General features: G+C 34.2%; 1 protein-coding gene across 1 annotated transcript; it reads left to right on the top strand.

Moving 5' to 3' along the window:
- The first annotated feature begins 228 nt into the window (after window positions 1-228).
- LOC106103119 (lysine histidine transporter 1-like) lies at window positions 229-12,730 on the top strand. The gene is made up of 9 exons (XM_013282790.1): window positions 229-322; window positions 574-669; window positions 1,549-1,675; window positions 7,722-7,890; window positions 8,407-8,595; window positions 10,929-11,167; window positions 11,508-11,714; window positions 11,883-12,078; window positions 12,360-12,730. The coding sequence occupies exons 2-9, from the start codon at window positions 586-588 to the stop codon at window positions 12,493-12,495; spliced, it is 1,347 nt and encodes a 448-aa protein (XP_013138244.1). The 5' UTR covers window positions 229-322; window positions 574-585; the 3' UTR covers window positions 12,496-12,730.
- Window positions 12,731-12,979: the final 249 nt, after the last annotated feature.

Raw genomic sequence — 12,979 nt, 5'->3', positions numbered from 1 at the left:
TAAAAAAATACAATAATCAAAGGTAAGAAGTTAAGTATTTATTTTTAAGAAGGCAGACCACGTTGCAAGTTATAAAGTAGTGTTATTGTTAGTGGAATGGCGCTTAGAGAGGACTTTGTGCATTGTTTAGTTTACAAAATAAGAGTCGCGCGGAGTCGTACGGGTAATCACGCTGGTGAAAATAGGGCTTAACTGCTATATAACTGGTCAGTTTGGTTCGGACTTGCCGTTGCCGCTTTGCCTTTGCCAGTTGATTTGTTGGCGCGCTGTGTGTAGGACGTTGTATTCCCTCGGAACCCTATTTTCACTTCAAAGACCACGTGTAAGATTAAACTTCTAAAATAATTTTCTTAACAAATAACAAGAATTTTTATTTCTTAGTTTATGTAGTAGTATCGGTACTTCTCATACGGGAAACCTGTTTTTTTATCTGACCGGGTATTATTTTTGTTGCGGTCACTAACGAACCGCAATTAATTTTTGTTTTGAAAACTTTCTTTTGAATTTTTACAAATAACTTAACAAAGTTTTTTTAAAATTTTCCGGTTAACTCAAAATGAGCATTTTTTCTAGAATCTCTGAAAGATGTCAAAGAAGAGTAATCTGGAGGCAGCTATGAGCAGCAGCACCTCAAAGGCATCGGAGTCAACTCCGCTGATAACTAAAACGGTAAGGATATTAAAAAATCATGTTCTAATACTTTACTCTTTTATTTTACCTCTTAACTATTGTGTAATATTTTATCATTACACTGAATTACTTTATTAACTGCGTCGGTAATTAAATTTCAATTGCTATTATGTGACAAGAGCTACTTACGATCCTTACTTTTTTATATTAACCATTGTATGAATGTGAAGCGTCCAATAAGATCTGTAAAAGTTCGTGACGATTTATTACTTTAATTTTTATAATTCCTGGGTGGAAAATGATTGGCGTTTTTTTTAAAGTATTATTTGTATAAAAGTATTATATAAGTAGGTATGTCGAATGTTCGCAAGAAATTGAATTTAGAATTTAAAATGTATCTGTCAGTTGTAATATATAAATAAAATAAATGCATATCGAAAAAATCTGAAGCGCTTTTAACAAGAAGCTGTTTTACTCCGACGAGATCGTGTAATATTAAAGAGAATCAGGTTTTAAAATGATTACGCAACATGTAGATTAATTACAATTTATACATCCAAGCAGCAACAGAATTTTTCTGCTGAAGAATTTGTTAAAAACATATTAAGATCTGAAGAATATGTTTGTGTTTTACTTAGTGAACGCCTACTATTGTTTGGCAGACGTCCTTTTGTCTCCTAGAAATAAGCTTAAGGGCAGCCATACATGAACAGCTACAAGTGATCCGGAGCAGCAGCTTCAAGCTGTGGGCGAGTTGCTACCGGCATATTGTCTCCATGATAAATGCTACCTTCTTGAAGCTGCATGTAGTTGCTTGTGTGAAGGCTCTTTCGTATAACTACCGCATTTCCAACCCCTATCTTCTCGAGCTCAGCTTTTTGTTTTCTGGTGTTAATCGGAATACATTATTTTGTTTAGAATGACAATGGTGAAGAGATTCAAAAAGGCGGCAAAGGGCTGTCGGTAAACCAGGCGGCGCTGCTGGTGGCCGGTGAGATGGCTGGTAGTGGAGTGCTGGCGCTACCCCGAGCTCTCGTCAAGACTGGTAAATTTTGTATTATAAATAGCTAATGTTTGTCCTAAACGCTTTGCTAATATAAATCACCATAGATCGGATAGTGATAACATTTTACCAAGAAGTTCAGAGAACGTCGTAGGCGGGTTTGTTTTTTATGGTTGGTATTGTAACTTGTTAAGCTATTAAATAGCTTAAAGTCTAGCGTTGTTAAATTACATTATTAATTTTGTCTTCATCTTTGACCATTTAATTTCATTACGTATTTATGGCCAAAATCTCGCTTCTCCGAGGCGTTGTACGCGAAGTGCTTGTGTATAAAAATAAAAAAAAATATTGGATACATAATTACCTCATTTTTAAGTATACTTTTATTCATCAAATTATTCATCCATTAGACAATGGTTGCTGATTATGTGATGATAGTAAATGCATGACTGTTAATGAACAAGGAAGTATAAATTACACACATTTCTTAATTAAAAAATGCAATTGTAAAAAAAAACAAATGCATAAATTAAATCCAAATGTTTACTGTTACGACTATGTATAGAAATCCATAGTTTATTGGTTATCATCCGACGCAGGGAAGTTTTCTTAGTACTCGTAGTACGTAGTGTTAACGACTTAACTGGTAAAACTTTAAGTAATTGGCATAAGATTCTATGCATAGTGAACAGTCGCGGTAATTCACTGTGTTCCACTTAAAGAAAAATAGCCTTGTTTCTTGCAACGAGATAAACTCAGCCTCTTCTTAGAAATACCCATTTAGGTAGCAAAGATTTGCGCAAACGACTTAATTATAATAAGAAACATTAAGTCTTATGCACTTAGCGATCTATTTTCATACAGATACGATTAAAACGTGCATTCACCTAACTATTTTTCCGCGTCATCGTTTGTACAGAACGTACAAATGTCTCCAGCTTAAATGGACCACCGACAAATGTTCCAACTGTACATGGTTAAACCGCACAACAGTCGTGAGAATAAGAAGTTATACCCAGCTGACGTATAATTATACTTAAACGAGTACAGTTGGAGAAAATTATAGGCTGAACATACGAAAGGACATCCAAGTACCAATACGCTGTCCTTGTATCCTACAAAGCGATACGTACCTACTTACCTGATTGATTTTACTGGTGTAACGTTCATTTTGAAGAAAATTTAAAGGGCTACAATTCTTCCATACATCATTTTTATGTAGCTACGTAAGCAAAAAATGCAAAAAAGACCCGAAATTTCATCGCGCGATTTTGAGCTAAACGATTTAACTAAGTCGTAGTCTTTGACTCCAAAAATCAACCAAAAAAATGGGACTCACCTGCAAGCATTACCTTTAGGATAAAAAAAGAATTATCAAAATCGGTCCACTAGCGGCGGAGTTATACCGTAACACACATAAAAAAAACATACAGACGAATTGAGTACCTCCTTCTTTTGGGAAGTCGGTCAAAAAAACCCTGGTTCAACTAACTTTCATGTTACTATGAATTCATAGTGGCTAAATACCTGAATAAAAGAATGTTACCTCTGTCTTCTAGAGACAATAATTAAAGCATTTACGAAGGCTTCCTAACGTTACATGTTACTTAGCAGTGGTCAGAAGAAGACATCGGCAAATATTCTGCGCGGGATTTATAAGTGTTTTGCCAATGAACATGTAATATTCTTATGGTGCTGGTGACGTTTTCATATCAAATGTTTTTTTTTTGTACAAGCAAAGCTTCAATATTACCAAGGATTTCAAAGCGAATTTTTATGCCTTTAGCGAAGTATGATTAATGACAAAATGATCTTAATAAACCATGTTTGTTTTATTTTTAAACTTTTCTTTACATGTATAAGGTAAGAACATTTGTATGTTCTCTCGTTGAGTGATTTTTATCTGAGCTTTAAGGGCTGATTCTTTTAGCATGGCAATAGAGATGATGCCCTTGTTGGCTTTAATTAATAAAGTAGTAATTATGAAATAACTTTGTGAATGATTTGGTTTAAATTATATTAACTCACGTTCCGTGACAAATAAGGTTTAACCCATTAATCTATGGAAAGTTTAAATTATTCAATCAAGTTTTAAACCGACACGTTAAGATTCTAAAACCCACCCACTGAAGGCGAATATTTCAACATTTTTTTTACACATTAACATTTATTGCTTGTTTAGTTCACTTAAGATTTTATTAGTGCACATGCTGTCTCATCTCCCGTCCCAAGTGTGAGGGGAATAGAATACTAAAACATGTCCGACGGAGCCGCTATGCTAATGTAGTCGCTTATCGATATAATGACAGTTTCCAAATGTGGCCAAGAGTCGCTTTATTTATTTTATATTCTTTTAGTATAATTATTAAAATACCAATACTAAAAATATATGTTTAGCGGCATTCAAACTTGATAGCTAATGCTGGGAATATTGCAAAAGAACACTGCAAAGACTAGAATTTTATGAAATCTGTGGGTCCTTTGTAATGCATTGGAAAGATAACCACGAATTAATATATATATAAGTGTGATTCTAGCCTGTTGATTCTTTTTTTTGCGTATACAACTTTACTACGAATAGCTGTAGCTCAGGTAAACATGATAAGCATCAAGTTTCGATAACAAAAGCAATTTATTGATATGTGCATGTTTCCTGACCTCAATTCATAATAAATTATAACATATAACTAGTAAGTATTAATATCGATATCCAACGCAAGCCTTGAAAGCTATTAAATTACACATTCCTAGTTAATTATTGTTATAAAAATGCACCAATTTAAAACTTTATAACGTATTTTTAATATTTCAACAGTCTAGATTTTCAATACATTCCATAAATGAAGCTTCAAATGAAGTTATTGATTTCCTACCATAAAATCAAGTTCCTAAGTTCCACCCCAAAATCCGAAAAATTCCATCCAAACTTTTATAATTATAATACACTAGCTTTCGCACGCAACTCTATCCGCTTAGGATTATAAAAACAATAGTGAGTAGCCAAAGTGTTCATCCAGACTATCCTCTATACCTATACGAAATTTCACTGAAATTCGTTAAGCCGTATAGGCTACAAACTCTAACAAATATCCATCCATCTATCTTAACTTTCCCATTTATAGTATTACTAGCTATTCCGTACGCATGTAATAAAAAGAACAATATTGAGTAGCCTATGTGTTCTTCCAGACTATCCTCTACATCTATGCCAAATTTCATCCAAATCCGTTCAGCCGTTTAGGCTACAAACTCTAACAAACATCTATCTAAACTTTCGCATTTATAATATTAGTACGATAAAGTATTAAGTAAGATGGTCGAAATAGACTCAGGGGAAAACAAATATTTAATATTATAATATACACTAATGATGCATTAAATATTACTTTAGGTTACGATACAAACTTCTTAATTAATAACTTTAATTATTTCCTAGGAACCAATTACTTTGAACTTGTAATATTTCAAAGTGAACTTTTTTTATTAAAATCGATTATAAACATGACCTTTGTTCAAGTGGACATCAGCAATTACTTTAAAAAACACCTGCAACATTTCACAACGACATGCAATTGAACTTTCCTTACCCTATACTTCAACTAGGAATAGGTCAATTTTGTAGATACATTTTTGTATCTACTTCATATTTTAACAACGATATTTAGATTAGTAGTAAGTCTAACTTTGTATCTACACATATCGACGTCTCTTTCATTCTTTTTGAAATAGCGGCGACAAAGATATGATTCCCTCCAATCGAAATGCAAGTTCATATGTTCTTTAAACTTTAATGTGAAGTTTTAAACAGATTATTATCATCCTGTATAATGTAAGAGTAATTTGATATATAATTGTAACAGAATTCTTAATAAAATTATTCAATGACTTATTTATTTTCATCACCAACATATTAGCACAACATATCTTGTTACATTTACAGTCGAAACCATACGAATGTTAGAATTTAATACTGAAGTAAGCTGACTTTTAGAAAACAAATTTAAACTTATGTAGAAAATGGTAGAGATAAACTGTAGTTGTTTACTAACCAGTTATTATTACGAAGACTCAATTGGTTAACTTTAGAAAGTTAATTTTACTTAAAATGGTTTTTAATTTAATGGGGGCAACTTGACTAACTTAAAGGTCGGTAGCTTTATAAGGTGTAGTTTTAAAAGCATTTTCAATATTAAAGTAACAAATATGATTATTTATAAATATCCAAGGTTTTTAGTGTAAGTTAGAAACATGCTTAACGTCTTTTTGTTGTCTGTCATAAATTCTCAGATAAGTTAATGGATATATTATTCACATTATAATTAGAGACGTATAGTTATTGCCTAGACAATAAAACATAAATATTCTAACTTATTTTACGGACAAGCACAGTAAATAACACATGTTTTCTAACAAAACATCTTAAAATTTAGGGCTCCTTTACAAATAATCAGGTAATTTATTTTTACACAATGTCACAGAGTTATTAGATGCAAAAAATAAATTAAAAAACACAGTAACACAAGTTAAATTCACATAATAGAGCATCGAAAATTGTGTAATGAAATTATAGTTCTTAATTGAGTTCAATTTCAGTTCAAATTAAAAAATGAGAGCTTTGTTGGTTTAAACTGTGCGTCCGCTTTATGCTTATCATGTGAACAGAGTGTACACTTTAATGAATCAAAGAAATGTTATCGCTATCTAATATGAATACGCCCACAGATGTAATAACCTTATCAAAGGAATATCGACCATACTCATAAAAGCTTAGAGTTTATATCGGTCAGTTTTTAAAAAGGTTCTTTTCTTAAACCGGTTAATGTAGACTGATAACAATACATGTTAGAGCTGAAGTGCCCTACGACTGTTAACACGGTTGACGAGACCGGGAAATCTTTTATAATTTTAACATAAAATACATATATAAATAAATAATTTCTTGGTGGAATTTAGTATACTTCAAACGCGAGACTTGTAAATTACTCCGATTTCTAACTCTTGAACTATATAATGAAATCTATTGATTCCAAAACAAAACAACTTAAAATACTCTAAAAAAATTGCACCAGTAAACGGAGAGACACAATCTAGATATTAAAGTAGGTATTTTGTATACTGAGTTGCAAAAGTTACTATAGAAAATGAAATATAAGAAAACGTTAAATGAGCATTCAAGAACGTCGTGGTATCGAATGAAGCCTCAAAGTTATATGAGTATAATATTACATCCCGTCCTTCAGTCGTCTACTATTCATTAGCCGAAACCGGACAACCTTCACCGCACAACGTTTCGGCTACACATACATACCCACCGCTTCTTATATATGTTAGATAAGATTTGGTCATTGACTTAAACAAATAACACAATGATAAATAAAATTTCAGTAAAATGCATCTCATTTAAATAATTAAAAATAAAAATTGAGTTGTTTTAAATCTTTATTTCTTTGACTTAGAGTATACCACGTGACTATTTTGAAGCATTGTTACTTTTCTATTTTTTCCTTATCACACAGTTTCTAATCCCATAGTGACCGAGATTGGTGACCGCATTTCTAGTTCTAACTACAGCATTAGTATTACTTGCGTTCCTTTTCTGTCATTCCTAATTTGTGTTCGCAGGTGGAGATTAATTTAAACCGATTATTGATTTACAGCTGAGCTCGTAGACAAAGTTTTGTTATTTAAGTCGACAAATGCACAAAAATAAACACTCTTGCGTTGCTTTTGAATAATACTCTCAACATGTTTTGCTTCATCTGGATTAAATTGCTTGGCGTAAGTTTTTATTGGCAAAGCGAAGGATCAAGCGCTTTCATTGAACAATCATGTTGTTTGTCCACTTTATACCAATTTACGCTGTGTCGGATTGTATGTATGCATTCTGAGTATGGCTTCCTCTTTTAAGTGCTTGTTTATATAAGCTTTAGCGAAATTAAAAGGCAAATTTTCACTTTTACAATTACAGACAAAAAATAACCTGCTAATATTATTTTAACAATAAATCTGAAAGTAAACCAAATTAAAGTAAAACAGGTAAATAGTTTATGATCATAGAATATATATTAAAGAAGTTTAACTGTTCCAGGTTGGATCGGTGTCCCAATAATCATCTTGATGGCGGCAATGGCCGCGTTCAGTGGCCGTCGTCTAGGCGACTGCTGGTCCATCATCGAGGGTCGGGATCCTGAGATGAGGAGCAGGAAGAGGAACCCGTACGCCATCATCGCTGATCAGGCTTTGGGAAAGACATGGAGGTTATATTCTCACGATTCCTTTATATAACATTCGATAAACTTCGTAAATTATTCTGCATACATTAAAAGAATCTAATGTGAAACTATAACGATATCAAGATAATCCTGTTAGTTTTAAATTAACATAAATATGCGTCGAAATCGAAGCTACGTGTCGAGGATAAAAGGAATCTTGATATAATTATGCTTAACACGGTAAGGTTTTCGAACATAATTATGGACTAAACATGCTGTTCGATATCAGCGGTTCAGTGTCGCTGCGTATTTCTTGGCTTTCAATGCTGAACATCTGTACAAAAATATCTAAAGTGTGCGTTTAATAGGCAAATCTTTTAATTGCATTTAAACAATCACTCCCTATTCCTTCCTTTTTTAATATAATGTGCAGCTGAAAATAATTCAGTTTGTAACTATTAAATATGTAATATGAAAATGAAAACGAATCATCTCTTTATTTATATATAGGAATTGTTAAAAAGTTTATGTGAATATATCATGTTGTGTTTGATATTTCAGTGCGGCGGTGTCTCTTGCGATCATCGTGTCGTTGTTTGGAGCGGCCGTCGTATACTTGTTACTGGCTGCTCAGATAATAGAGGCGTTGGTGCTGCCTTTGGTGCCCACCGTCACCTTCTGCATCTGGTATATGATTGTAGCAGGCGCAATGACACCCCTCATGCTCTTTGCAACACCTAAAGATTTCTCGTAAGTAATCAGCCATCCAAGGTAATTCGATAAGAAATGTGTCGACGTCAATATCATTATTGATTTATTATGTGCTTGACACGTTATTATATGTTTCGTCACATTTTGTGGATTTTACTAGCGATATTTCGCTGGCACGGGTTGACGCCGCGCGGTTCGCGAGGCGTCCGCTAGGCGTCAACCCGATCATCAATATTTCGACTCGACCACCGGAGCTCTCGCGCGTCGCCATTGCGCGGTCCGCGAGACGCCGCCGTCGAAGCGACAAGAAGTCGTCAACCCGACGACAGTACTTCGAGGCGTTGCCTCGCCGTCCTCGCAAGCGCGCTCCGTAAGCACTAACCATTTATATTTCCACACAACGCAAGCAATTGATTTATAATAAAACTTCTTTGTTCATCGTGTGCTGTCTACGGAGACACTCAAAAATAAGTAAGTGTGAAGTTAACCATCCATCATTGGGCCAGCATGATTGACTAGTAGTCATGCTCCGGCTTGGAACATCATAAGTCCCTCGTTGCCAGCTGACGACGAGTACTCGTCCATCGCTTCTGTAGGAACAAAAATGTGTGTACTATATTTCAAGTCTCTAGACCTATTATTGTTAGCGGAGTGTGTTGATATACATATCAGTAAGTAAGTCAATGAATCAGTTTACTCTTTTATATAATATCTCGATTACTCAAGAATTTGAGCTTATTTAGCTTGTGAACATTTCAAAAACAATATTAACATTATTTGAACCTTTTTTTCCATTCATTTTAGCCTTTAGGTGTGTCGTATCATCGCTTTTAAAGAATCTGCTGTAGCTCTTTTTAATATATAAATAACAGGTTTCATAAAACAAAAAATCTCGCCGTCTCCTACTAAAGGATGTTTATATGACTTTTTAATACAACGAAAGAAAGTATGGGATTAAGGGTAATAACTACGAGACTTAAATATAGTTACGCTAGCAACAGGAATTGGACAGTTTAGAATAGTGGCCGCTGCCGCGATGGCGAGGCGTTCACACACGAGGGAACGACGCGCTTCCGTCGCGCTTCCGCCGTGCCGACCACGAGGCGTGCTGGTGCCGACATTTTGAATGAAAGGGACCGAGCTAGCGGTTCACCTACATTTCAAATGACTTCAAATGTTGAGTCGTCGAGAGCGTCGTTTTCTTAGGGGGTTAAAGCGCTTGACCGAAAGTCGGCAGGTTTTGGGTTTGAATCCCGCCATGTACCAATATGTTTTTCGAATTCACGAACTTCATATGTACATTTGCCCGACGTTCTTACGGTGAAGGAAAATACCGTGATGCAATCTTCACAAATCTGCGAAGCAATTCAAAGATATGTGTGAAGTCACTCATCCCGTATTGTTCCAACGTGTTTGGCTAAGGCCCCCTAACTAGGGCAGGCTTCGAGCCTCTCAGTGTCGACGTAGTGAGCTGTGATGATGATGATAAAATATTAAAACTTATTTTATTGTTTTATTAATTACAATACAAATTAAAACAAATAATTATTTCTTAGCTATGAAAAGTAAGCTCTGTGGAATTGCTATATATTATAATAACAATTATATTCAGTGATAACATAGCATTCTAACGGTAAAAGAATTTTTAGAGACGGTTTTCAAATTATTTTCATACATACAAAAATCCGGATATATAAATCTCTCCTCTTTATAATATTAGTACAGATAAGCCAATTAAATCCACTAAAACTTAAGTGAAACATGACATAACTTGTTTCTAACGAAGTATTTTGTAGCCTCCTATTTGCTGCCAAACATGAATAACTTATTTACTTCGGATGAATATTTAATAGATACTTATCTAAAAATGTTAAAATCCTATGAAAACTAGTTGAATATTGATTTAAAATCGTTACCTTTTATGACAGGGCGTGAGCATATTATATTAAGAAGGCGATTAAAAAAATAAATTTTAAAAGTCGGTCAAATGTAATACTGACAAACATATTTATGTAAAAAATGGTAATCAATGAAAGTTTTATGTACTTTACATGAAAGAGGAAAACAAAGAAGTAGTAGGTAGAAAAAATGGGTAAAAAAAAGGCAGTTAAGTGACCGCCCAAGGCATTAGACAGAAAGGGCCGTCAGAGGGTCCTTCAGTGTAAGTGAATTATCAGACCGTATTCTCGGCCACTAATAATATCGAACGACGGGTCTAAAATAGTCGATACCTTCAAACTACTTTTATAAGTTACGGACTACGAGTAGAGCCATGCTTTTTAAATAGTGTACAATGTCTCAAGAATGTTTTAATAAAGAGAATAATAATATTAGACTATAGATAGTACAAATGTATTTATTTCGACTTTCAGATTCATGGGAGTGATAGCGTTTATATCGACTATAGTGGCTTGCGTGCTCTATTTCATTCAAATGATGAACGATATCAAACCATTCGTGTTCCGCTGGGGTATCCATGGCTTCCAAGACTTCTTCCTCGCTTTTGGTACCATCATGTTTGCATTTGGAGGGGCATCTACTTTCCCAACTATCCAGAACGATATGATTGACAAATCTAAATTCGGCAAAAGTGTTCACTACAGTTTCATAGGTAAGAAATATTAAATAATAATAGAAAAAGTTACAGACATTACTAATGTTATTAATTGCTAGCTTAATTTGCAAGTCACCAATCCGGTTCCTTATTTATGTTATGTTTTCGACAATAAACATAACGAATGCCATATTGTTAATTAAATTTAAAATAACTTAATGATTCATTAAAACAGCAAAATGGTAGAACTGGTTTAGTTTTTTGAAAGCGTCGTGAGAATGTTTATTTAAAAACACACACGCTCTTGGCAAATTGTACGTCTTACATATTTGCTTGTCAAATTCTTGTAGGCGCCTTATACTTTTTTAATGTATGTTTTCCATTGTTTGTTCCACAGCTATCCTTGCATTGTACCTGCCTATAGCTATCGGAGGCTACGCCGTTTACGGTGAATCAGTTGCGCCCAACATTACCGGGTCTTTAACCGCCACTCCTTTGACCCTTGTTGGTAACATCTTCATGGCTGTCCATCTGCTTTCTGCCTTCATCATTATAATAAACCCTGTTTGTCAAGAAATGGAGGAATTGTACAACATTCCTAGAGGTGACCTTTTAAATACATTTTTTTTTGTATTAAAATACAAATATCAAATACAATGACTCTGGTTGAAAAATATTCAGTCATGAAGATAAATATTTAATTAAAATATTTAATACCAATAGAAGTTGTCTATAAAAGTCATTTTTCTTAAAGTGTTACTTTTAATTACAGATTCTCTCGGATACCGCACGCTTGTCCGTGTATCCATAATGGCGGCGATCATGTTCATCGGTGAAAGCGTGCCACGGTTCTACACCATACTGGCGCTAGTGGGGGGAACAACTGTCGCTCTCTTGACATTCATTCTGCCCCCTTACTGCTACCTGAACCTCACCAGCCAGCCCCCGAGGCAAGGAGAGGTGACTTCGTAAGTTAATTCACATTCTATTTTCGTTCTTGATTGCAATCTTAACTGGTGGTAACTGAGACTACATGTATAAAAAACTGACATCAACAGAAAAGAAAATTAGATGTACTTAATTTGAAATAATTTCTTTACTTGTCCAAAACGTAGGTAAAAACATCAATTAGTTTAAACGTTGTTACCCCAAGCAGTCAAAAGTAGCCCTTTGTAGCAAGAATTCTCCGAAGTATTATAGGGGTGAAACTAGATGTTTTTTTTAAATATTTTTTTATTTTACCTTCCAGTGAGGCACCTGGATGGATGAAGTTAATTTGCTGGGAAATAATAGTGATGGGCGTAGTAGGGGGCGCTGCGGCTACTTTCTCCGCCGTGAGCGCCATCTTCAGCACTGCGCAGGCAACTCCCTGCTATTTGAAATAAGTTTTGTTATTTTTCATTTGGCCTTACAAAGCCAAATGACAGTAGGACACGCGGCTTGTGCATTATAAGGTCCTCTGACCAAATAATATTTTTAGTGCTTACATCTAAGTTCGGCCGCACAGTTAAAAGTTTAATCATATTTTTTCTTTAACTCTTTCTTAGAGTACAATTCGAATTATTTTGATTATTATGTAGCATTTATTATTATTGATGTAATAAAGGTAGTTTTCGAAAATTGTTGGTTTTATTTGTCTTTACTCTACCTGTATCCAAAGTAATATTATCAAGGCTACATAAAGTCTACTTTAAAAAGGGAGGTTACTCTTCTTATAAATTAAAGACCACCACATTTTAACAAACCTCAGTCACAAATAATTCAACATTCTGTTTGAAAAGATACCTGAAGAAGCCTAATACAATATAAAATAAACAATATAAAATGTAATAATGGCATGGACGTAGAGGTTAGTCTGAAAGAACAGAT

This window comes from Papilio polytes, unplaced genomic scaffold (genome assembly GCF_000836215.1).
Source record: "Papilio polytes unplaced genomic scaffold, Ppol_1.0 DF824292.1, whole genome shotgun sequence".
NCBI lineage: Eukaryota > Metazoa > Arthropoda > Insecta > Lepidoptera > Papilionidae > Papilio > Papilio polytes.
This window is presented reverse-complemented; position numbering and strand designations above follow the sequence as displayed.